This window comes from Stegastes partitus, unplaced genomic scaffold (assembly GCF_000690725.1).
Source record: "Stegastes partitus isolate 25-593 unplaced genomic scaffold, Stegastes_partitus-1.0.2 Scaffold74, whole genome shotgun sequence".
Classification (NCBI taxonomy): domain Eukaryota; kingdom Metazoa; phylum Chordata; class Actinopteri; family Pomacentridae; genus Stegastes; species Stegastes partitus.
Window position 1 is genome coordinate 300,095 of NW_007577805.1, and position 26,468 is coordinate 326,562.

Here is a 26,468-nt window from a genome sequence, read left to right on the forward strand (position 1 = left end):
CATCATATCTCATCTTTTTTTAAAAAAAAAAACGCGAATTTCTCCGCTGTGAGATAAATAAAGGCCTATTTTATCTTATCGTGTTTTTAAAATTCAAAACTAATTTTGAATTGTGGCAACATAGATGTTTTGTACCACTGCTTAATTTGACAACATAGTATGGTGACTTAAATTAGAACACAGCATACTCCACCTGTTTTAAACCATTGCTACTATTAAAGTCAAAAGCGTACCAGTAACTCCTCAGTAACTACAGAACCCTTAACCACTGTAGTGTATCCAATCAAGGTCCATGCAAAAGTGAATTCTCAGTTACTCGACACCGTCCGGGCTGTAATCTGATACACTAGGTAACAGTGTGTTGAAAGGAGAGCAGCAAACCAGACGGTGTGTGACTGACGGCGCTTTGATCATCATGTGAGCGGCTCAGAAGCTGCCAGTTTGCTTTGACATTTAGAACTATCCCGGGACTGTTGTGTTTTGACTGCTGGCGTTTCCAGCCCTGACATCTCCTTATCCAATTCAACACACTTCCACAGACCGAGGGCAGACTGGTACTGTATAGGTGGAAAGCTAAAACAGTCTTTGATGAAAGTGATAACTGGTTGTTGGGTCAATGTGAGTGGGTTGACTTGTGGAAGTCCAGGTCAGTTATTTACCGAGTTTAATTCTCAAGCAGGCAGGCCATTAAATTAGGAAAACCAACATATTCATCCGATTGCCCGACCTACAGCCACACTATCACATAAACAATTCCTTGCCTTTAATAGTGAAACAGTACTTTTCTCATATTTTCTGTCATTCATAGATGAATGTACTTGTTGAATCACTATGTTGCACACTTTTCACAGTGAAAGTTCAACAAATAAAACAATCCAAAGTTTTTAGTCATTTCTAATAAAAAAAAAGTTTGGGAGTCAAGTGGAGTGTTCAGGGGTTAACGAGCAAAGCAGCAGTTTAAATAGTCGACCACGCTACATTGACAAGAGCAGCAGCAGGCAACTGACTGATCAATCACATTGTACATTCGCTTTAATAGGAGCAACTAATGAGAACAGCATGTCACAATGTCGGAGGGGAAAAGAAAACCTTCTGAGTTATTGCAAGTCGAGAAAAGTAGAGACAAACAGTCCAATCAGTCGTAATCAGGTGCTGATGAGTGAGACAACAACTCGGTTTCTAAATTGAAAACATCGTCCAATTATATTCCTGCGCTATCGCACAATGCTGGTGGCAGCGAGCCTGCGACTTGAATGAATTTGCAATTTAGTCGTCACCTATTGTTAGTCCGTGTATTAATTGCAAAGTTATTATCAGCAGTCAGTCAATCTGAGACTGACAGCGGTTCCAAAATCTTGTGCTTTCAATGTTTGCCAGCAGGGCAGCACTTTGGTTTGCAGATGGGAGAACAAATTGAATGTCTCATTATACTGAACTCTTTATGTGCAGCAAAACTTCAGGATACTTTCACCAAAATAAACTCAGAGGGAGACAAATACAACTATATATTCTAACAGTAATACTTTAAGTGATAACAATAAGCAAAATATATCGGCAGTTGACTAATTTCTTCATGGAAAACATGCAAAACGAAGCAAACTCATTTAAGTTGTTTCTAGACAGACAGGCAGGCAGGCAGACACACAGACAGACGGGCCTAAGCAAGAAAATCTAAAATTTCAGTGATTCAAAACTCAGCTCTCTGCCAATTGTTTATTTCCAAATGGAAAATAATCAGAAAAACACCCTGGAGGGACATAAGGTAGACCTAATGAAAGGTGCCTCACTGTGCTGCAGGCCAAACCATCAAACCATGTGGAGTCTGACATTTATTTCTATAAAAATGTGACTGGTTTCAGCATTACACTAAAAGACGAGACCTGCACTGTAGTTTTACTACAGGAAAGTAGAGCACAGCATGTTCTAGGAAACAATAAGTTTTATGCTTCAGCGCAGAATAAATCTCTTTGCTATGTAAAGCACGCTGCTCCTGTGCTGACAGTTTTTTGACTGTTTAACTGTCGAGTTTATTGTCTCATAAATAGTTTTTTAAGCAAACACCAAGGACTTACAAAACACACTGCTATTGCTTGCACACTGCACTCTATCACAACTAAGTAACTAATCCCAAATGCTGCTGATAACAGAAGATGTTTAACAAAAACTTAGGTCCAGAGAAGAGTTTTGAAGGCTGAGAGAAGGTACTGTGAATATGCCTTATTGTTCTCTTATGTACGGTTCAGCTCTGATTTCTGATTGTGTTACAAAATTCCTGTCATAGCAAGACTACACGACAAGACTGGGAAGTCAGGGGGGTTTCAGGTCTTCCTGGAAGCCCAGGACAATAAACATTTCCCACTCTGCCAGCCTCTTCTTATCTGCATGTCGCTGTGTTACACAGAAAATGAGAAATGGTTGAAACCTCTGTCGCTTTTTTTTGTTTTGGTTTCCAACTGCAGACAAAAGGTAGGGCAGCTGGTAAGGGCAGGGCAGCACAGTTGCGTGATTAGTGCATTCCTAACCATTCCACCCCAGCCGGTGCAACAGCACAGACAGTCAGCGGACAAGCTCAACGCAACAATAAAATTTCCCTTCTCCATTCCATTCTAGCTCCCTCTAAAGAGCTGATTCCACGCATCACTGCATCCCCGTATTTACATATAAATAAGAGAGAGGATGTGGATAGTTATCGCTGCCTGACCCCCTCTGTGTGCCTGCATGTCTGTGGGTATTTGCCAGTTTTTCCCTTTTCCTCAAAAAGCTGTTGGGATGTCAGATTAGAAAAGCCACTCGATTTGCCGAGGGCTATTAGAGCTCTGGAGCTTCCTGAACCTGGATAAGACAACACAAAGAGGATATGAATGACAAATATGACCGAGGACTTCAGATATCAGCCAGCAACACTGCATTGGAACACGCAGGTGTCTGAAGATAGATGGAGGATGATAGTTTTTTAAATAATGGTTTGCACATACTGCATCAGCTTGTCAATTTCCTTCAATGAGAAGCATAAATCAGGACTCAACCACACTGCCCTTTAGGCGAAAGGCCCACATCTCTGTTGTGTTTGTTGCTCTGTTGCAGGATGTAGATTTACTGCTTATGCTTCTCCTTTTGCTTAAGCCCACAGAGAGGATCACCCAAGAAATTTGCAATAAAATCTGTGGGGTTTTCAGAAGCAGCCTGAAGGTCTAAGGTGAGAAAGCAGAGAGGGAGAGAGTCAGTGTGAACTCCCTCCCCTGAGCAAAAGCTCTGTTTGTTATTCATGAGAATGTTGGCTCTCCTCGTGAGACTCTGGGAAAATTATACTGTGGGGCTGAACAAATGAACTGCCTCTCTCCAGCGCTGGACAGAAATGGCTGCCGTCAGTCCACAGTTCTTCCACGACCCCGCGCCCTGCTGCAGCTTATCTTGCTGAGCAGAGTAAAGAGAAAAAGAAGAGGGTTGGATTTGTTGAGTATGTGAGAGAAGAGGATGGGGGACAGAGATGAGGGAAAGCAAGAGACCGAGCGGGGGAATTAGTTCAGTATTTCGATAATGGATATGCTTGGAAGAAGCCCAACTGCTCATCAGGACATTGGGTGGGGTGGGGGCTATGCCGGGAGAAAGGGATGAAGACAAAGAGTGCAAAGCAAATGAATGTGCATCCAGGCATGCCCTGAAGCCAAAACCATGCTCACTAATTGCAAAAACAGATTTAAAAGACACATATTTCTTCTTCTTATCTAAATTAATTTTAGTTACAATGCTATAAAGGTACAGCACCATTATGTCTTGCACACAAACTACACAAAAGTTTAGAAAGTGAGAAGTAATGCCTCTTCAATGACACAAGAGGGGTATGCATTTACGGCTCCTGCCACATAATATATAACCACAGACAGCTGATTGGAGGCTCTTAATATTTCAAGACTAAAGCTCTTTATCTGTTCTTTGAAGTGTCACTGGAGGAGAGAAGGGCAGTTCTAACGCAAAAAAGGGAGAGAGAGAGTGGCAGGGCTTTGCATGCAAATGAGGAAGCCAGCTGGAAAACACGGCCAGATTAATAGAAAGCACCTCAGTCCAGACGGCACACAGCAGGTCCTGAACTAACGCTCAGGCATCAACGCATGTCCATCAGTGTTTGTGATCCCTGCTCAAAATAATAATCCACACATAAAACTGGACGGCTAGTAAGTCGCAAATTAGTCCATGAAACCCAAATCGTCTTGCTGATGAAAGACCAGCAGAGGTGCATCAGAATGGCTCCTGTGCAGGGATTCGGTTGCATAACAGCACATGCAATGTAACATTATGTAAGTGATCTCCAGAGAAAATCGATCGCCACTGTAAATCGTTCTCCACTACAAGATTTACCAGGATTTTTATGGTAGGCGTTCAGAGGCAGCTACACAACCGGGACATAAAACCTCCCTCAGAGTTTCATCCTTACTGCCTCCTGCATGCAACGACATGCTGGGTCTCTACTTAAACAACTGCTTGGGAGGGAGGAGAAGCATCAAAGTGGAGGGTGGACACTTTCTCAGTAGCAGCAGGCCTCCTATTAACCCTGAGTGAGTAGGAGTAGAGTAAACTACCTACAAAGATGGCTGGGAATCTGACTGAAATGTGACAGGAGAGCTATTACTTCTTGTGTTATTCCTGTGAATCTCAGCAGCAACATTTCTGCAAAGCAACATCAAGAAGTGTCCTCTTTTTCCCAGTGGGGGAAAAAAAAAGCCTGGTGCACACAAGGATAAGCCTGACAGTCAGCATGTGATTGGCTGTTTCTTGAGGCTGTGCTGCCTCAATAATCCCACTAATGTTCATGAATGTGCCACAGGTCCCAGAGGAGCTCGACTTCCAGGCACTGACATCAGAAACGCTATTCTCTCATGTTAACACATCCTGTTTGAAAAAGCATTTCCTCTCCACTCAAAATTAATACCAACTGATGTTTTACAGTTGGAGAAAAGTTTCAGTGACACTGCAGTTAAAGGCAATAACTGGTCACACTAATTACCCATTCCTATTTAATGTTAACTATTTCCAACCTCCACAGAAAGCAAATCCAAAAAAATGTGCAACCTGGCAGTAAGACGAATCTGCAAACGTAAGTCACCAAAAAGAGCAACAGGTTTCTCATCTTGTAATAAGGAAACAGAACGATTCACTTGAAATTATAAACATAAACAAGTTATTAATAAAGTTTGTTTTTTTTAACCACAAACTGTCAAAACTTTGGTAATGGAGGGATTTTGGTTGGCTGTTGGAGCGGTCACACCAAAGATTACGAGTTAAACACACAAATAAAGCCTCCTGCTAAACCCCAGAGCTGGTCATGGTAATTAAATGTGTTTGTAAGCTGGGGTATGTTGTGGAGTGCACCTTGCTTGCTTGCCGAGTAACACAATACTCAGATATACAGTATCGGAAACCGTTAAAGCATGTTTTGCATTCCATCAGGAGGCAGGCAGGACTATTGTGTACAGAGGCCATTGTGTCCACTGGCAGACACCAAACCAGACCGTGAGTCATGCTAAGTACAGCCTGAACTCCCCACCAGCAGCAGCTGATAGCACAGGCTGGGAAAGGTTCACCACACAGACAGACTTTGAATCAGCTCAAAATTCAAGCCTTTATACCCGACTATCATGACTGAAGACGCACAAGACATCACAAGTACATGAGCTTGGAAATGAAAAACTGGTTTACAGTACAAAAAAGCACACCATGTAAATCGTGTTCCTGGAAAAACCATGCTACTGTGACAAAACACGGAGCATGGCAAATAAGAAATTCAATTTCACATGTCACACTAGCTACATCAGATGGATGCTCTCTACCAGTCGACTGAAATGATTGAATTTTGAGGTTGTTTAGTTCTAACAATAGAACCACCTTCTGTTCTTTTTGAGGCATGGATAAGGATCTAGCAGTTAGTCAAATAACTGCTCACATCACAATGGCACTGTTTAATACTGCACTGGAAAATGTAGACAATTACATCTTTCAACAAAAGAAAGCAACAGCTGAAAATTTTACTATCCACAGCCAGAAAAGTACAAACTGTTTGATGCCTTATACCAAATGATAAGGAATATGCACTGCATACACACATCTAAACTTTATTTGGTCTCTGAATTGCCAGAATAACTGTATCTTTAACAACTTGCAATGTTGTGTATACTGGTCCAATACTTTCCAAAATTCAAATGGTACTTCAGTCAAAAGTACATCATCAGTCCTGCAATTTCTGTCTGTGTCCATACGTGATCGCTGAGGTGATTATGACAGATTAGCAAAGGCATCAGTATAAATATCTCACCTAAAAGAGAAGAATGAGCTCTAAGTATGGATACAGAATTGACTTGTTTAGCCCCAAGCACAGTGCAACCATCTCATTAGGTCAGTTTAACGCTGAAAATGAAATGAATGAGTAAAAATTCTCAAAACATAACTTTATACACGACAGCATCAACACAGGAGTCTGCTGGTAATTACACACACTAGTGCAGTATTATAATTTATACATGGAGATTACTTTGATGAATTATGATACAAGCCTCAACTAAATTACTACAAAATATAATTATAGTGGTTATGCTGGTTAGTGTTGTCATTATACCTGTGTTTAGATAAGCCTATGGTGGGTGTGTGTGTGTGTGTGTGTGTGTGTATGTGTGTGTGTGTACAGATCCGCACAGCGTTTGTATACTTCAATCACCTCCAGGGAAAGTGGGGATTGCAGGTCTCTGGTACTGTTATTTTGGGGGCTGAAAAGTTTGGAAACCACTGCTGTAAATAACCGATTTTAAGGTTAGCCAAATGGAACCGTTTCTATTCTTATACCTCAAACTAAATGGTTAAATTGTGGAGTTTAGTGGCACCATCATAGAAGGCACTTGTATTTCATTGCAGTCTCAGTGCAGGTAAAAAGAGGTTACACAACTGTGCTCAACTTCATTTTTAGTCACAAAACATCCCCAGAAGACCATATAGGCCCAATCTGCAGTCCCCTAACTACGATTCTCCCTTCTGTCAGCCCATTTTGAGATAAGGTAGATGTTGTTGGATGTAAACATCATGCCTAGTGTGGCTTAAAAGCTGAATAGAACCGTTGAGCCTTTTTTCACATTGAAGTTGTGTATTACGGAGGCAACCTGTTTACATTCAGTAACATCTCAAAGGATTTCCCAGGGGGGACATGCAAGTCTCTCTCTGTCCTCTAGATAATGTTGAGGCAACGACTGTTTGCACTTGATTGTGTGACCTTTCAGGCTGACACGAGGAAGATAAATCCAGCCCCTTGGACAGATAGAGCTGGTGACACCGGCCCATTCATCGTGCCCTGGACAGCTCCACATTTGGCTACGGGACCAGCGGTGAAAAGGGAGGGAGAGAGGAAAAACAGAGGCGAGGAGAAAGAGAGGGCACACAGGCCACACACACACAGCGATACCTCATGTTTACTTATGAGCTTGAAGCCTCAAGTCTTTGGACGCAAACAAATAACTATGGATGCATTCAGGCTTAAGGACTGATTTACTAATGAGCTGTGTGAGGAGATGGCTGTGGACAGCAGAGTTTTTATTAGAATTGGAGAAGGAGAGAACAAATGAGAAAAGGAAAATAAACCTTCTACACGCCAAATACCAGAAGAAAAATTTAATACAGAAAGAAAGGAACCAGACAAAAATACAAACAAGGCGCTGGTGGTGGAAACACATACAGTAGAAAGCAAAGTATACAGTCAACCAGGGCGGCATGTGATGAAAATCCAATCTGTCACACTGAACAGAGAAGTTTCGTTGGCTATGAATCTTTTAGAAGGCCGTCAGCGCCACAGGCAAAGGTTAATATCCGCAGAGGAGAGAGCGCTACGAGACACCGCTCTGCTAAAAATTAACGCTCCGCTTTTTCTGTACATGGAGGCATGACGGAAACCTCTCTACAACTGTCTAATCAATTTTCACTCCGGTTTTGACACAATGATACAGGTAGAAGCCACTTAGCTGCGGCATCAATTATGCAACACGTCTTCTATCAAGAGAGGAGGAATTAGAAGAGAAAGTGGCACAGACAGATTTTTTTCAGAGAAACAAACATGTGCATAACACTCCGAAATTTCGCCCTGAAGTCTGGAATATTCCATCGCTGTGATCAGCTCAGTGGATAGTTTACAGCGCAGAGCGTGGATGATGCAAAATTAAATGGGTGAGAGAACAGACCCCCAAGGAAACAAACATGGAGGAAATTACATGCTCCGTCTGCACTTCACTGAACGTCTTGTTACAAGTCATTCTCTTCCAATGCATTGCAATTCATGTTTGTGTCGCCTTTTGTCACTTCCTGTGAACATAACAGAGAGTCGAAGCAGATTTGTGGATGTTTTCCTCAGTCATTTGGATACAACACCTTAAACAGTAAAGGCAGTTTTTTTTCAAACATTTTAATATTCATGAGTCGTCAAATCATCATGACTACCTGTCAGCATGTTAAGAGCAAAAAAAAAGGGGCGATGATTGGGCTAATGTGAGCAGGTCAGAGATCAGAGTAAACACAAATCAGTGTCAAGTTTCTGCTCCGTGCCGTGACCTTCCTTTCTGTTCACGGCAGGCATTTTAAATTAATTTATTGCACTCAGAAGCTTGTAAAACAGAGTGCAATAACGATGACAACAGATGTTTTTAACTGCAATAAAGGAAAAGAGAAGCAGAGGAACTGGGCTGAATAGCAAAAAAATTAAAATTAAAAATCAGCCATAGCAAAAGTTCAATGATCGTTTTGAATTTCTTTTCCACTAAAATAGAAAAACAATGGTGTGGTTTTTGCTGCAATCTGTACCAAACAAGTATGTTCCTTACATCTCTGTAGCGTCACAGTGCTTCATTTATAATGTTATGTTGTGACATATTTTGACTATCTAAAAAAACTAAAGCTACTACTACTGCTACTTCGATACCATACTGATGAATTGTTCAGGCCTAAGAGAAACACATATTTATTATCAATTTCTCTGTCTGCTTTCTCCCTGGTTGTTTGAAAATAGGTTACAAACAGCATCAAGAACAATCTAGGTCAATGTCCACTGATGAGCTGGAGATCAGGATGAGGTTAACGCCAAGAGAACACGGAAGATTTTGCAACAACAACATCTGAAGCGAAATGAAAAGAAAACAAAGCAAAGGTAAACATGAGTCAGACACGAGATGTTCACAAACACAGCGAACATCTGATGATCCATACTGGTGTCATCGTTTCAAGAAGGCCAACAAGTGACGCAGATCTTATTGTTTTGTTGTTGAAAATGTCTGACACATGAGAGAAGGCTTGCTGTTTTAGTATATTCATCACAGCACAAGACTTCAGACACGAAAGAGAAAAACGTAAAAAACACAAAGGACCATGAGTCACTGAGAGGGTTTGATAAAAGGTGTCTGATGCAGAAAGGCAAAACAAGATCCTCAGTATGTGGTGCTTTGTATTGGTCTTAGCGACAGGAGAGCCACATATTTTGATGTTGTCGTGCGCTGACGTTCACTGGATTTGGAATGAAACAGCGATTATGTGGCATTCAGCTTCATACATATTTCACATAATTTAAACTGACAAAAGCTAACAGGTATTTCAGTCAAAACATCTGGCCCACAAACATCAGACACATCTTCTCTGCTCTGCCACATAAGTATTACAGTAATGTTCTCTTCTTTGTAACACTGGTGTTTTTTCACAATGCTTCCGCAGGTAAAACAAACACAGAGCTTGAATTAGCTCAAGTGACTCACGTGAAAGGTCAAGAACTTTCCAGGTTGACCTAGTGTGGATGTTCACATCCACAAACACCCTTAAACCAATCAGGGTGTGGCATGGATGACTTATATTTATCTACGTGTTGTGAAAGAACTGTGTTTACTTTTAATATTCATATCTGTGCTGAGCTGTTTCACTCACTCAGTCACTGTATGTACATTATTACTTTATAAGCATTTTTCATGGTGTGCCACCACAGATACGCCTAATGCAGACGTGCTGTCTTTATGTGTTTTACATGCAATGGACAAAGGAGCTGTCATTCAGGCAGGATTTCACTTGTTGCTCCTTTGCACAAAGATCCTACAGAACTTGCTGCACGCTTAAACACAGTATTCACAGTGCAGTTAAATCAATAGTTATGTGTCAGCTAGATCACAAAAAAATACATTTCTAATACAATTTCACACTTAAGAAGTCATATTTATTCTTATTACAGCACAAGAAATCATGAATATCTAAGTCAAAGACTAAAAAACCTTGCAGGCTGAGGCTAAGCTACAACACAGCAGTTTACATCCATCCTGTAATGGTTCATCAAAAGCAACAGCATTAATGGTATTTTTGCAAAAATAATTTTAACGTCCCAACTAATTAAAGTTGGGAGGAGTTGAAAAACTGATTGTGATTTATCAGTGTTTTCATGGTCCGTGGACCTACATCTAGTCTGGCTGTCCTGGATGCTGTGGTCAAAATTATGACAAGAACTAAAAGTAGCGACCACATCTGGTGTTTTATAGCACATCCTGGAAAAGATAGTACTTATATATACTTCCTTCAGGCATCCTAGTGTATTTTTCGTGGTCAACTTTTCTTCTGTACATGATGCAATAACATACAATGTTGATGAAATGATAGTGGGCTCTTCTGTCTGTTGGTATTTGATTCCACAGCTGCTACTAAGATATAAACCAATCAGCCACAACATTAAAACCACCATCAGGTTAAGTGTACAACATTGATCATTTTGCTACAATGCAATATTCAAGATATTCTACATTACAGGCTGGCTTCATGCACCACCCAGCTAAACATTGTTAGAGACCAAGCACAACTCCCCATTGGCAGCAGCCTGCAGCCATGACCAACAACAGGACAATGCCTCTTGCCGCACCACAAAAACTGCTCAGAATAGCTCAAGGAACCTGACATAATTCTTTTAGATTCCCAAGATCTAAATCTGATTGTACGTCCATGGGATGTGCTGAAACAAACTTGTTGTGGTGAAAAAAAACCCACAAGAATACAAAAAAACTCAAAACGAGGCATGTCGCTTTTAAATGACTTGTCCCATCTTGCAAGCTGTGTCACAGACTATCTCTTTTCGAGCTGCATACAGTTGTACTGACAATTTGAAGACTTATCAGGAAGGAAAATGAATGCATGCGTACTACACAGTTGTTTCATGCAACAGAGCCTCAAACAAGGTGCGAAAAGTAATTTTTCCAAATCAGCAGGAGAGCTAGACTGAGAAAACAGGGTATTTAGTGGGTGGCACAGGATAAGATCACTCCCTGTTGAGTGTGTTGTGTGTCAAAGTGGCACACTGCCTTGGTAAACACAACTGAATACACACACACACACATGCAGCAGTGCATGCACAAATACAAAGACACTCGAGTTTCAAGGCAGGAGCAGGATAGCTGGTAGGCCCTTCTCTATGCTGAAGTAGGTTTCAGGCTTCTTTGTTGGGAAGGAAGGCTTAAAGATCAAGGCTTCGTGCGTTTGGCAGTTTAGAGCCACATATTTATTCAATTTCAAGGGTTCAACGGCATTCCTCAACTGAGCTGTGTTTTCAATACTGTGTCCTTTTGAAGTGTGACTTTCTGTGGCCTATATGCAATTTTTTAAACAACCATGGAGGGAAAATCCTCTTCATCTAGCTAATATTCAGTCTGTCTAAAGCAGAAAATTAAATCAATCCACTGGTGTTGAAAATATTTTCACTTCTGCCTAAATTACCACATAAATCCTTATATGTCTTGTTCTAATAAATCCTATTTGTTTTCATTCAGGGCAGCTAATGTGCCAAGAGCATCACTGCACTTCAATATTAAAATGTAGGGTTTTTTGAGCTCTGTTTATGTTTGTGAAAATTACGTTTGTCCTCTCCATGGTAAGAAATGGAAAGTAAACTCGCCAAACAAAACAGTGGAGAGACTGAAAAACATCATCCTTTTTTTTTAGCCAGCATTCCTCCGTCTTTCACTTTCCCTCTGAACTGTAACAGGAGGAAATTATGTTTGTTCATCATTCCTCAAGTGCAGGTTTAGGTTACACGTGTAGAACCGGCTCATCTGATAACAGCAGTGTTTATCACGACAGAGCAGTTTGATTGAGTTCCATGGTGACATAACACAGAGGCAGTGCGTGAAACCTGTTCGACTGCAGACAAAATCAGTTTGTTGGTGTGCATTCACTCATACAAATATAACTGAGGCTTATTGTCTCTCATGCAATAAAACGGCAGAGTGAGCAGGGCGGGAATGTGGCTCCATCAAACGCGGAATCTCAGGTTGAATTTCAAACAGAACTAGTCTCATTTTGATCAAACCGTGCCTCGTGTTTTAAATGCGAAGCAGCATTTGAGACGCGGTTGATCAGATGAGCGGGCGTGATGCCTAATGGTTTTGGTTTTTGGCATTTGAAAACATGCCTGATGGAAGTACTACTGTTTGTTTATAACATTTAAAAGGTCATTACTAAGGTCATAAATTCATCCGGTTCCCCACATATACTTAAATAAATCCAGACAGCGTGGGAATCTTTGAAAAGTTAGTATTCATTCAGATTCTTTGGTTACTGTTTGATGACAGTTGCGCATATGTTTAAGAACTGATTTGTAGAGGTTAAGGGTTAAATTAAATTCGGAAAATATCATCTTATTTGTAGCCCTATTGATTTATCTGTTGGACAATATTGGCCCATCAAAGATATGTTTGCATATATGCAGTCCGACGTACATTACTGTGAAAACTTTATTTATTTTTTTCTGAGCGTAACACAGAAAAGGACGCTTGGGGGTAATTTAGAAACGGTGTCACCACATAACTTGTCTAGCAGTGGCGCCATTGCTTGTCATACTTTCAGGACTTTCTGCAGCACATGTAGCAGAGTACGAATCAAAGCTGAGCAGATGGTGGCACGGAGTCGAGTAGAGTCTTTCCTCCGTTCAATATAACTCAAACATATATATATATATATATATAAAATATCGTGTCCTTTTGTTTTATTGAGTGCTCTTTTTTTTTTTAACCCACAGCACACCTACATTCCCAGCCACACTGACACCTGGTGAATTCTCCCGTCAATGCAAATCACAGACAACAGCTTTTAGAGGACTGGGAAACAGGCATACCAAATGTGAACCAGTCTCTAAAACAGAACACGGTGGGAAAACAGAGACTACTCTCTAAGTAACTCTACTTTAATGAATACAAACAGACAAGCTCCCAAATGCCTAATCATGCAGAGTGGCCTGATTAGGGCTGACTCACAAATTCCCCAAAGTTGTCAGCAAACACACAGGAATGTCCGACAAATAGGTTACACGTTGCAGTGGCACAAACTCGCAACACTCACCCATTCGTCTAATCCACGACTTCATTACTTAACCCCTGCTGTGTGAGTGTCATGTGTGTCTGCATGTCGTCAAACCAGCAAAACGCCCGGCAGCAAAGTACAGAACGATCCTCAACAACTACACAACGGGGAGAGTCTTATTTCCAAAAACTCCAAAGCATGAAAGTGATTATCGCTTATCTCTGCATGCCTCCATGAACTATTAGGATTAAAATCGCAAACAGAACATTTCTATAAACTGCATGTCAGTTACCACAACACACATGGGACTGTGTTTACATTTTCAGAGTAAATGCTGGTAATGAAGAAAAAAAAGACAAGGAAAACTATGACAGAGGCTTTGAAAAATGTTTATACAAACTTAAAGAAGAGAGCGTAAAATTACAGAGCGAAGACAGAGTGGCTTGAACTTTCAGGGCAAAACAATCGCCTCGGCTGAGGGTCAGATGAGGACGTGGCTATTCACTCTGACATTGTTTTGTGTCTGTGAAGAAAACAGTCCGAGAGCATTTGGTCAAAGATTTACAAGGGCTGTGCTAGACAGTTGATTTGACCCGATCTTTAAGCAGATTTTTCACCATGTTTGACACATGCAAATATCACAGGATCAATCATTTTCTGCTCTATTTAGCAGCCTATTTATCATTTCAGGCTGACACCAGTACAACAGTAGTTTAGTGAAACCAGACTTCTCCGTCCTGGATATGCACACACTCAGGAGTTAAAGATTAGCCAGAAAGACAGCTATTGTGTCACTCAAGCGGTAGCAGGGAATTGAGTAATGTCTCAAGCAAAGATGCTTCTATGTCAGAAAACCAACTTTACAAACAGCTTAGTGTCAGTGGTCATCCATGCTGAAGTGTACCATATTAGCCTCAGTTGACCAGAGTTTTGTGGTAAAGTTCGTTGAGCTCTCAACTTCAAGTGAGAGGAGTAGAGTCAGCCTGCAGGCAAACACGAAGGCTGCGTCTCACTTATTCACGAGATGTGCGCATGAGACGTCAGTATTCGGGGCAGGGCCAATTTTGCATGACTGTGCATTCCTGTGCAGGCTGCGCAGGGGGGCATGTTGTTCTTCAGTAATAATCTACAGTCTGCTCCACAAAGGTCCTGAATACACATAACTACAGAGCAGTGACCTGGATAAAACATACTTTGAACTTGGTGTGCAAATAACAGCAAAATCAAACATGTAGTGTCAACCAAAAGATCAAGTGGCATTTGAATATCTAAACAGAAAATGTTACTGTGATAACAAGACAATCAAAGATCTTCAGTGTCTGTGACAGTCTAAAATTTCAGAAGCATTTTTTCGTCACAGTTTCAAGACCATTTTTTATTAGTTTTAGGTGCTGCAGGCTGCTGTCAACAACAAGCCTGCACTTCTCTCTCTTCCAAACATTCCTTCTTTAAATATTATAGTTCATGCAATCTGCATGTACTCAATCAAAGTAATTCTGACATGAATTTTAAAGTATTAGGCATCTATGAAACTAAACACAAGCTTCAATCCTAGTATGACTTCTGACACTGCCATACTTGTTCATGTTTCTGTCAGCTCTATCTAAAAAAAATCCTTTTACTGTGTTTATCTACCCATAAATGGAGTGGAATAGGCAGTGGTAAATGGTGGTTTTTGCAGCACTGATTATGCTAATGATTTAGTCGAAGAAATGCTCACATCCTCATGAGCAGGTGGGACTCATCAGGCTGGAACAGGAAATTTACAACAGGTTTGTGCAGTTAGGAGTTTGGTAAATCCTACTTGCAACACTTGTAAAAGAAGTTTGAGGTAAGAATACAACATGTTGTTGCATGAGGCCCAGTGATGTGATACAACAAAAGATAAAGGGATAGTTACCATAAAAACTCCATCGCTGTCTTTAACGGTGCACAAATACATATAGTCTGATGCCGTATTGCCTAACCCTACATGGAGGAATATAAACACGTTTCCCTGTAAAATCCTTTGGGTTGCAGAACAAACCAGACTCTTCAAATATTAAATTTTATCCAACCGTAACAGTGCTTAAACATAACATGGCCTAGGTGCTAACATTTATTACCCGACAGTTTTCAACATACAGTGTCATAGACACATTCTAATTTATAGCATTAAAAGTTTTGACAGCCAGCACTAAACAACATCACAGTGTCGAGTGGCTGCACTCTGATTTTTCCCTCTCACAGCCTCTTTAGCTCTGATCTGGTGATCTGATGCCATCTGACAGCATCGTGGGTGCTCACCTGGTCAGGGGTTACTCTAATGGGAACGAGCGTTTATGTAACAATCCTACAAACTGAACAAAACCACGTGTCACAGCCCATTACCAGGGCGCTGTATGTTTTATGAGGTGCTGAGAGACCCCCAGGTGCCTGTGCGGAAAGGGGCCGAGCTGGTAAAGACTCCTTCGCAGAAGCAAGCAAGCAACACTTCCTTTTTCTTTCCTTTCCCCCCCCTCCCTTCTTTGGAATTCACTTAAAATTTCACACAGCAGCTCTGCCGGGACACTTTTTTTAATCAGTCACTCCTTTGAAAGATTTCCAGTGACAGTGGCTCCCATAAACAATCCAGAGTTCACTCCAGTAAGTCAACCAAACAAAATGTTCTTCTTGGGAACTGGTGCTTCTGGCTTGGGAAACTGCACTTTGAGAAACACGTGTTTTAATTAAAGAGTTTAGCATTCCTGTTGTTCAACCAACAAGTGAAAAGAAAGAAAAAAAAATGGCCTGCCTAAATAGCTCCTTGCTTACCTAAGCCTATGATAAAATCCCTGAGGTATTTACTGTGATGATGTGACCTTGTTTGGAGAAGGTTTTAACAGCAAGCGAAATACGGTACACCCCATGCTAATTTAGATTCTTGCATTCTTTTGTTCAGCCGTGAATTGAGAGCAACTTACTGAAGACTATCATTTCTACTGTCAGTTTCTTGCAGCTTCAAACCAAGTCTAACTTTTTCGTGCTGAACATTCAAAGAATTGCAGTGTTGAGCAAAAGCTTGAAAATACATTTTTAACACCTTTAAACAAGCTATTAAAGCTGTGAAAGTAGCATCTACTTTTCACAATGCCGACTGAAAACATCACCACGACTCCAGGAGGCAGAACAGTAAATATGTTGGTAATTTACCGCATAAAATTACAGCCACAGTCGATAAAGCAGCAGCAGGGGTGAAGTGGCGTGAACTTAATCACTCACAAACAGAGCTGCAATGATTAATAATCAGTCCATCAAAAGAAAATCAATTACAATGTTTTCAGTTAATTTATCTACATATATCTAAGTCACTTTTCAAGCAAAAAGATGACAGCTCTATGCTCTCACGTAAATATTTTCTGCTCTTCCTTGTAATACAGGAAGTAAAGCAAGATATTTACTGGCTTTGCCTCCTGCTCTAGGAAGATGTGAACGCATTTGCACAGTTATAATCAGCGGATTAATCACTCATCAACAGAGTCACTGGTTACAGCCCCACACAAATCTGGCACTGAGGCAAAAAACACATGCATCTTCATCCATTTCACAAGCATCCAACTATGCATTCTCTGCAACTGCACTGGCGTGAAACTGGATTTTAAAGGAACTAAACTCTGCTCTCAACATGGCCCTTGTCCAAATATACAACTTCACCCTTAACTGAACTTCACCACAGACTAAAACGGAGCAGAAACAAATTGGGGAACAAACAAGGCAGGCGTGTTTGCATTGAAGGCATTTGATGATTAATGCCAGTGTGCTCCTTTTTTAAGAGAACAAATGAAAGAGCTCATGCTAAAACTAAATGAGGCAAAAAAAAAACAACCTGATGTGATGATGTGAGACACATTGCCCTTAACACACATTTACATACATTGGAATAGAGCAATGTATATGTTGATTTGAAAATTAAAATTTAGCATACACTTGAAGCGTAAAGAACAAATATTTTTATTCATTTTTTAAAATGAATTGTAATAAAAATGCAAATAAATTGCGACTTCATGTAAAATATAAGTGTAATGTTGCTTCTTAAAACACTTCTGCTTGTTTGAGCATTCAGCTGAAGCTACCGTATATTATCTTTACACATTGTGAAATATTAAAATAGAAAATTTGAGTTTTTAATGGCTGCAAAATTCCATCAAATTGGGATATTGCAAACATTGTAATAACCATATTACTACTTTTTTCCCCAAAATTAATCTTCTTGTTGAAACTTTGAGGTTTCCTCTGGAACTTAAACTAAAGCTCAGCAGGTCTGAACAGAGATTTCTGGTATTTATAGCATCTTACTGACATCTATCTGTTTGATTGTCTTGCTGACACTATGCCAGCGTTTCAGTGGCTTAAGAAAAGTTGTGCCAATGGGACTGTGTTTTGTTGTTTGTTTTTTTCTCCCCAAGATAAATAACAAATGTTGTTTTCTGCATTTCTTCTGTTTTCTTGTACCAAGGTACATACGAAATTGTGAATTTGGTGGTTTTGGTGTATCGTCACACCCCTTTTTGGTACAACCCAACCTAACAGTGAGGCAGCAGAACTCAAGAGGTTAAGATATGTTTCTATGAAACTGAAAGTATATTAACAACCCTCAGGTTCCACAAAAGACTGGTTTAGACAAGGCCCCCTCTTGTCTCTCATATACTCCTATCCTCAGGGTGTTAACTGCCTGAGCACTCAGCACAGTATTGCATGTTGAACCTGTTGACCTTTTGAGTGAAGCTGCAGACAAATAGCTGCGAGTGGCTGCTGAACTCCACACTCCCCGTCAGCAGCAACCTCAGCGGGATAGATCCAGCCATGTACATGAAACAAAGTTCACACTCCTCGTCTGGAGCGTCTGACCACAACCTCATAACTCAGAGACTTTATAAAAGGCAGCACAATGAGCGACATGAATCACCATGAGGCCGCATGCTGCGTGACCGACGGGAAACACGCTTACATCACAACCCCAAACATTTTCATGTGAGAGAACTCAACACCGAACACACACTCCCTCGTTTCCACATTCCTGTGTTGCATAAGCCTGTCGTGAGCAGGTCAAAGGTCAACAACAATGCCCTCCAGTCCGAGGCAGCGGGCAGGTTGAGGGAAAGGAGACACCTTACTGGATTGCAGGAGGTGGTTTTGATTGATGCTGTGCAGAAGTGTCTTTTCTCCAGCAAACCAGGAAGCCTTTATCGAGCCATTATAGCCTCAACAGGCAGAAGATTGGGTTCCCTAGATGCTCTGAAATCCCGCTCAACAGCTATTATACTGCACAGAACGAGTGGGGAGATAATCCCAGGCATCTCTATTCACACCTGTCCACTCATATTCGCATCACAAAGGCAGCTTGTGTGAGCGAGTCTTCATTTGCATAGTTTGGTCCTTCTAACAAGCAACAGGAGGAGAAAGGAAAAACATTTAACAAAAGGAATATACATTTGCTACGCAACCAGTTTTGGTGTTTTTATGTCAGATTTTTAAGGCTTGTAGGATCTCAGACCATGACATAAAGCTTCCTTTATTAAAGTTGGAAAACTTGAGCTGCTATTTAGTACTAGTGGCTATAGTTGGCTAAACAGTTTTAAATGGAAACTGATGTGTTGCCAAAACAATAAAGAATCTCAACATGTCATCAGTTATAGATCAAATGTGTCAGGAGTAGGAGGTAGAAAAAAACATGGCATTAACTCAAAACTTTCTTTTTGTAGCACTAAATTTTCTCTGGGGGTAAAACTGCGTAGAAATTATTGCTTTGATTGTTAATCAAGTGTTCAATAAACAGAAGAATACAACCATTTTTAATCAATTTATCATTTAAAAGTTAATAATTGTGAATATTTTCTCGTTTGAGCTTTTGCTTTTGTTATGAGGGTTTACATTATTGCCAAGTAAATACCTTTAGTTATTTGTTAAGGGGGAACGCCAGAGCCACTGTGTGATGATGTGACTAATAAAATGCCTTGTTAAAAGGTTCTTCGGAAAAACACCTTTACTTTGAAGACTTCACAACAAAGACTCCATCTAGACACCTTCAAGAAACTGGGGTTAATTATAGGAGGGGCCTTTAAAACATCTTGTGCCCAGGGGCCCCGTCATCTCCAAACTGCTTCATGGTTTTGAGGTTTTGGAATGCTGGTCAGAAAAAAAAAACAAAAGAACCTCGAGGTTGTGGGAAGCTGTTTCAGTTGTCATTATTATCAGTGGCTACAAAAAGCTACTTAATTATGAAAATAATAATTAGTTGCAGACTGTAAAGCTGCTTGTCTCTGTTCTCAAATTTCAGTTAGAGAACAAAATAAAGAAGTACTATATGAACTCTGTTACATAACTACCATACAGCAGCCAAAAAACTGTAAAGGGGATGTAAAATGCCATACATTCCTCCAACATACTTTTCAGTATTATAGATGTGAACAATTATTTCCATTTAGGAATTTGCATGACTGATGCAGCTGCCAAATGAAACCACAGAAGATCATTTATGTCCTCTAAAGAAATTTACATCGGCTTACCGCAAACTGCACACAGAGGTAAACAGGTAGCCTGGCTCGGTGACGAGACAACAACAAAAAAAACAAAAAAAACAACAAGCGGAAGTGTAAAAACCACATGTTGTGGTTTTTACAAGTGTTTATGTACTGGATTGCATCTTGTCTAAAATCTTCCTGGAGTCTTTGTTAGTTTCCTGGCAACCTCACAGGGAGGACAATACTGTGTTAGGAAAATAAAATCAAAAACTATTTTGATGGTCTGCTGTAATTTAGTCTGGTTCTAGACGTAGTCATTCATCATCCAGAACTGCAGTTTCTTCAGCAATTCAAATAGGTTTCGTGTTTAGTATGTCAGTTTGAGAGTGTTTTTCACAAGAGGAACTATACAGCTATCTACCTAGCTACTACAAGATATGTACAAAACAGGCAGCATTTATGAATCGACGGACACAGCAGTTAAAAACAGCTTTTATTAATGTGTAAAACATTAAGTGAACTGCGGCTAGCAAGCTCCACCAAAGCTTCAGTGTCAAATGAAAATGATGTTGGCATGATGAACACGTGTTGATCGTCTCCCTTGGTGAAGGTTTGGTTTGCTTTCAGAAAATCTGTCATTTCTTTATCAATTTAGTTAATGCAATAGCTGAAGACAAAATTAAGTTGATCTCTGGCTGCCTTGCAGAAACCAGAATTTTCACCACTAATGGAAGATAAGGGCAGCAGTTTTTATTCAAGTCGCCTGCACACATAGCTGAGAATGATCCGATATCTAGAGTTATCTATTCATCTGCAAGTTCGAGAAATGTCGGTATAGGTTTGATTCAGGGTTGTCAAATATTTACAGGAAACAAAACATAACCTGGATGTGATCATACTCAGAATAGTAAAAGGCAACATACAGATGAGTGACAAATTAAAGGAAAAGCTAACAAAGTGTCTCAGTAAGGTGTTGGGCCAGCATGTGCCACCCACCCCTCCTTGGCATTGATTTGCCAAATCTGTGCAGTGGAGAGATGAAAACCTTTCTTCCAAAAGATATTCCGCCATTTGGTGTTTTGCTGATGGTGGTATTTAAATCATTAATCCAAAACCCCTCATAGGTGCTCATTTGTGTTGAGATCTGGTGACTGTGAAGGCATGTGATTCAGTGACCCCGTGTGCCCTGTGGATGGGGGCACTGCTATCCAGGAAGAGACCACTCCCATCACAGGAGAACAGGAATCACCCAGATCAGCTTTGTATTGATTTGCAGTGATCTCTCCCTCTAATGGCACGAGTGGAACCAAACCCTGCCAGCCTAATGTCCCCCACAGCATTACAGAGCCACCTGATTCCTTCACTGTAGGGGTCAATGGTTCAGGTTTTTCCTTTAACTTGTCACCAGTATGTACTTAATACATCACACAGACAAGATGCTGACTCAGGGTCACTTCTACAAACTGTACTCAGACCTCAATCGGGATCAGAGACTTGCGGTTCTTTCTTTCTGCTTCACTCACACAAATCAGCTCACCACCTCATTAGATTACCTCCCACCTTCCCCAATAATAGTCTGTTCACCCACTTTACTACATAATCAGCGGCCTATGGGCTCAATCTCACATATCTGGCACAGACCGGAGTGCTGAAGCCCTGCATTACAGCCTGGCTTGTGACCAGTTTTCAAACGGCTTTGCTCGGCACTGCTGAGCACCTAATAACAGGATGTGGAGCGCCAACTGACAGACTGGTCAAACTCCAAACTTCTGCTGCCCTGAGGGCACAAAGTTCTGGGTGGCTGTCAAATAAGTGAGAGAAAGGGATATAGGAAACAGGGTGGTTACGGAGCACTTCGAAAGGCATCCCATCACCACCTCTGCAAAAAAATAAAGCATGCACTCCCACCATTTTGATATAACTTAAATGCTTTCAAAGACTGTGTGTACATAATCACACACAGCGCTGGCTCAGTGTTGCCTGGCACGGCTTCATATCAGAGTTCCTGCATGTGTCTGAACCACAGGAATTAGCCAGGAGTGTGACATGATTTAAATTCAATAACAATGAACGTACAACACCGCCTTCCAACACACACACACACATCTCCACCAGCCGACAACTCTCCGTCCCTCCCTCCCTCCACGTCTCCCCTCCACCATCTGAGAGCTGCTTTCATTTCTTTCGCCACAGAGGGGTCGATTAAACCAGACACATGTATGGGAGGAATTTGGAGACTTGTGGAAAACAAGTGCTGTTCTTTTCTGTTCTCTGACTTAAATTATTCATGGAATTACAACAAACACTGAAGCCCACAAGTAATACGTTGAAGCGAGCGCACTTTTTCGGCACAATGTTGAAAACAGCCAAAGAATACAAAACAGCACAGAGCAGCAGAAACTAACCCCTAAAAGTTAACGTCCGTCCATTTCCACATTTAATAACAATCTTAATTTGTCACCTACCAAAGAAAACCCTTGACCTGTGCTATGAATTCTAGTTTAAACTTCTCTGCACTTTTAGTAACGTCGTCTGCACTTTCATTACATGCTGACTTTTTTTATTAATTCCATTTGAATTCTAACATTTTAAGCAGCTCTTCTTTCTTTTACATATTTTATTGCACTATGTAAAGCACTTTAAATTGCTGTGGCAGCAGTAAATATACTCAGACATGCTTGCCTTGCCTCTGTGAAACCTCTACGTATTTGGACAACTTAATATTTAATAGAAAGCTGGTCAACTGCTCGGAAACAGGATAAAAAAGAGGGGTGGGGGGGCTATTTACTTAACTTCGCTTGAGCACACATTAGCCATGGTGCTATGGCCATGACTAATTGTTATTTTAACAAACAAAAGGTTTTGGACTACTAGTTAGACAAAACAAGCCACTTAAACATGTCTCACCGACTCCAGAAAGTGATGTTTGTTGACATTTTGTGAAAATCTAGCAGACTGATTAACAGCTGCTGCCCTCTGTATACACCTGAATCGATCTTTAGACTGTCTATATTAACTAAAAAGTTCAAAAACACAAAGAGAGCTTAACTTCAGACTTTAAAATTCAGCATAACTCAGAAGACAAAACACTTGTGACAGGCTTTTTTGACAGCCTCCTCCATCCCAACATGGGACTCCATATTATCCTATTTTGTGACAGCAGCATGGATGAGTCAAACCCCTGAGCAGCATAAATAATCCTGCTGACTTAAAGTTTTGCTGGATCTGACAGTAACCTCTGACCTCCCTGTGGACACCCAGCCAAGAGGAAAAGGTGCTTTTTCCTGCAGGGGGATTCACCTAAACGACATGAAACACCAGCAGGACTGACTCACCTCATTGGACGGTATGCTGACAACACCTGTCGACCTCCTCTTCTCTCTGAGCTTCCTCTTCTCGATCTGTCCTTTGCCCTTCCTGGCACTGGGGCCGCTGCTCTTCTTCTCCTTGCCCTTGCTGGGTGACGGACTCTCCTTGTCGCTGTCGTTGCAGGCCATGGGGCTGGTGTCCGGGGACTGAGCCTTGTCCGTCTGAGGCGGGGCCTTCTTCAGGTTGCCCCCCGGGGTGCCTGTGGGTGACACGGGGTGGTGCGTTTCCTCCTCGGGTCTCTTCAGAGCCGAGCCGGAGGGGGACCGAGCCACCGAGTAGGCGGAGGGGTGGCAGTTCCCGGCGGGGGCGCCTCGGTCCGGGTTGCCGTTGTTGGTGAACTCGGTGCCCGGAGGAGCGGCGTGGCGGCTGCTGCTGCTGCTGCTGTTTGTGTTTGTGGCACCCAAGGGAGCACCAGTGGCTGCGGCAATGTCCCCCAGCATTTTGGCTCTCATTTTCTCCCGTTTTGCCTTCCACTCCTCCAAAAAGTCTGTCGTGGCGTTTGATTTAAATCCTCCCGTAGCCATGATCCCTTCTGCTCGCTTGTAAAGAAATTTAACTTAAAAGTTGAGGCTAATGTGAATTTCCAGCTCTCGGCTACCGACCTAATGGCACCACATTCCTCAAGTGATTAACCCGGGAGCTGTTGACAGGTAGAAGGGGAAATAAAGTCAACTTCACGATAAACTTTTTTCCTTTTTTTTCAAACCTAAAAGCTGCTTTTTTTGTTGTTTTGTATTTCTAACGTCGCGCGCGTTATTAAAAAGTTAGTTTGCTGCTAGCTTAAATGCTTAAACTGTCCGTTTCTGTAGAAATACAAGTTTCTCCTCCAATAAAACAAACTCAAAAGTGAGCAAAAGTTGACGAGAGAGCAGTAAAGTTGCAAATTCAGGCAGAAACTCACCTGTGTGGAGCTGTTTCAGTCGCCGAACTCGCTCTCCTCGGTGCGACCAGGTGTGCCCGCGGTCCGTTCAGATGAATGGCGCTGCTGGGAGCTGCTCGGCTCGCTCTGCCCTCTGGCACACCGGCAGAGCCCGAATGCACACGAACGCTTCCGACTAGAGCCGAAGTCCAACCCGAGCCCTCCCAGAGCGTGGAGCGGCTGCAGTAGGGCTCCTCTGGGCTTTCAGCAGGTGGTTTCTGGTGAAGCTCAGGGGCGTGGGTTTCCTTTGAACATTAAGGGCGCGGGGGGATCCTCAAACACCTCATTTCCTGTATTCTGGTGAATTCTTATGGAACAATGTGTGCCATTTCTGCATCTATTTATAGTGGAAATGCCTATTTATATAAGGAAAAACAACATTTTACATGGAATATAGTGAAGTAACATTCTGTATTGCTTTCAAATATTTATTCTCCTCTACATCAACTTTTCCTATTTATTATTATCCCTACATAGGGCCTTTCAAGTTAAAGATAATGATGAATATATTGTCATAAGATTTTTATTAAATTATTGCATTTTAATCATAATATTTCTGTAATTTCATAGGTTAATAATGTAGTATAATGTTCCCTGTAGGTAATATAAAGGGCTGGGTTTTCATTAACAGGACAAATGCATGTGTTCTAAATATTGAGAGAGATGTTTCCTTACTTAAGCCCAAATTCTACACTTCTGGCCTTTTGTAAAGACGTATTTTATAGTTCTTTTGAGATATTTTCATGAAGATAATGATGAATTTATGGTGATACGATGTTGTTCTTTGGAATTATTATGTTTTATCATCATATTCCTGTAAGTTTTTGGCTCACTAATGCAAAAAGCGGAGGGACAAATGTTCTAAACACTGACTGTGGCCATTTCTACAGACATTTTCAATATTTTAAAGTACTTTTGATATAATTTTTGTACCTCAAGTATCTCATATGTATTTTATATATGTATATATATTTATACATTCCTATAATAAGTTATTGCTCGTTTGAAAATCTTATGTGGCGATCATATTGTTTCTGAAATTTCATGTGTCATTGATTTATATAATATTCCTATCGGTACTGTAAAGGTGAAACGTCTCATCTAAATATGGACAGATTTTATTTAAAAAAAAACAAATATAAGTACAGTTATGGAAACCAATACAGATTTGGAAAGATAGTTCAAAGGCAATTAAAACTCAAATATGATATCTTAGATAAAATATTAATATTGAGCATGTAATAGTGAAAGTCAGATATTTTCAGTCAACTCTAAACATGATGATTTTACTTTATCGTGTTCAAAATCTGACCCTGTATACCCAGTCTTTATTCACTTTGTTCTATTATTCCTTATTAAAAAGAAAGAAAAAAAGAAAAAGTTGCTTTGTATGAAGCTCATTTTACAAGTTTTGGAAAGGTGCAATAAAATGGTTACCATTAATAATATTACTAAATGTGGGATGAAACCACTTTCTTCCTGTGAAAGGAATATCTGATTATTCTTGACATTTTAAATAACTGCGTAATAAAAACTGAAGTATAAGAATAGCTGCAGCCCAACATGGGCGTGTGACAACTGTGGTGTCCTTGTAAAATGTGCAGCATGATGTCAGCCTCTCTTATGAAGGAATGTCATGTCGACATGTCACATTAATTCAGACTGAATTATTCAGAAATGTTCCCAATGATGCAGACATTGGCTTATTTCCACCTTTGGAGTGACACTTTTCTTTTACTCTTAGAGTTTGCCAGAAGTTTGAGAGCCGAAGACCTTGAAAGCCGTGAAATTTATTCCATCAGCCGGTCGTAAGTGTTTTTAAAAGTCGCCGTGCACCTTCAAGGTCTCGACTTACATCGACGGCACAATGTCACTCGTTTCTAGCCTTCAATGGGCCTTTGATAATTGCACAGTTGGGGTGCAACATTTCAGCGGAGGAGCATTTGTCAGCGATTGAGCTCTCCCACGCCGATCCCACAGACTCCCTCAGGCGCTGGATGACTCAGCTCTGATCAGGGGAGAACTTCCTCGTTCGTGTCTACATGGCGACACGCTGATGTACAGTCGAGCTGAAGGGCAGGCTGAGGGTGACACAAGAAGACTGACAAGTTTATTTATTTTATATTACAATGATGCAGTTGACGAGAAATGTGACGAACGAGTGAGTGTTGACATCTCCTTGCACAACTTTTAGTTTCGGCATTCAGTTTTCATGCCTCTGAGTCCAGAGAGTTTTCAGGTCTGTCCATATGTCTCATTCCTGCTATTCTCTCATTCCATCCATCCATCCATTATCTACACACCGCTTAATCTTCACTAGGGTCGCGGGGGGGCTGGAGTCTATCCCAGCCGACTTAGGGTGAAGG

General features: G+C 41.0%; 1 protein-coding gene across 2 annotated transcripts in view; it reads right to left on the bottom strand.

The window, feature by feature from the left end:
• The window catches only part of pawr (PRKC, apoptosis, WT1, regulator), a 76,136-nt gene extending 51,971 nt beyond the window's left edge, over positions 1-24,165 (bottom strand). For both annotated transcript variants that reach the window (XM_008276469.1, XM_008276468.1), the window contains exons 1-2: positions 24,085-24,165; positions 23,150-23,823 (exon numbers count right to left, since the gene is read on the bottom strand). In XM_008276469.1, the coding sequence (XP_008274691.1) occupies positions 23,150-23,707 (558 nt within the window). In that variant the 5' untranslated portion in view covers positions 23,708-23,823; positions 24,085-24,165. The remainder of the gene's footprint in view (positions 1-23,149; positions 23,824-24,084) is intronic.
• Between the last annotated feature and the right edge of the window lie 2,303 nt (positions 24,166-26,468).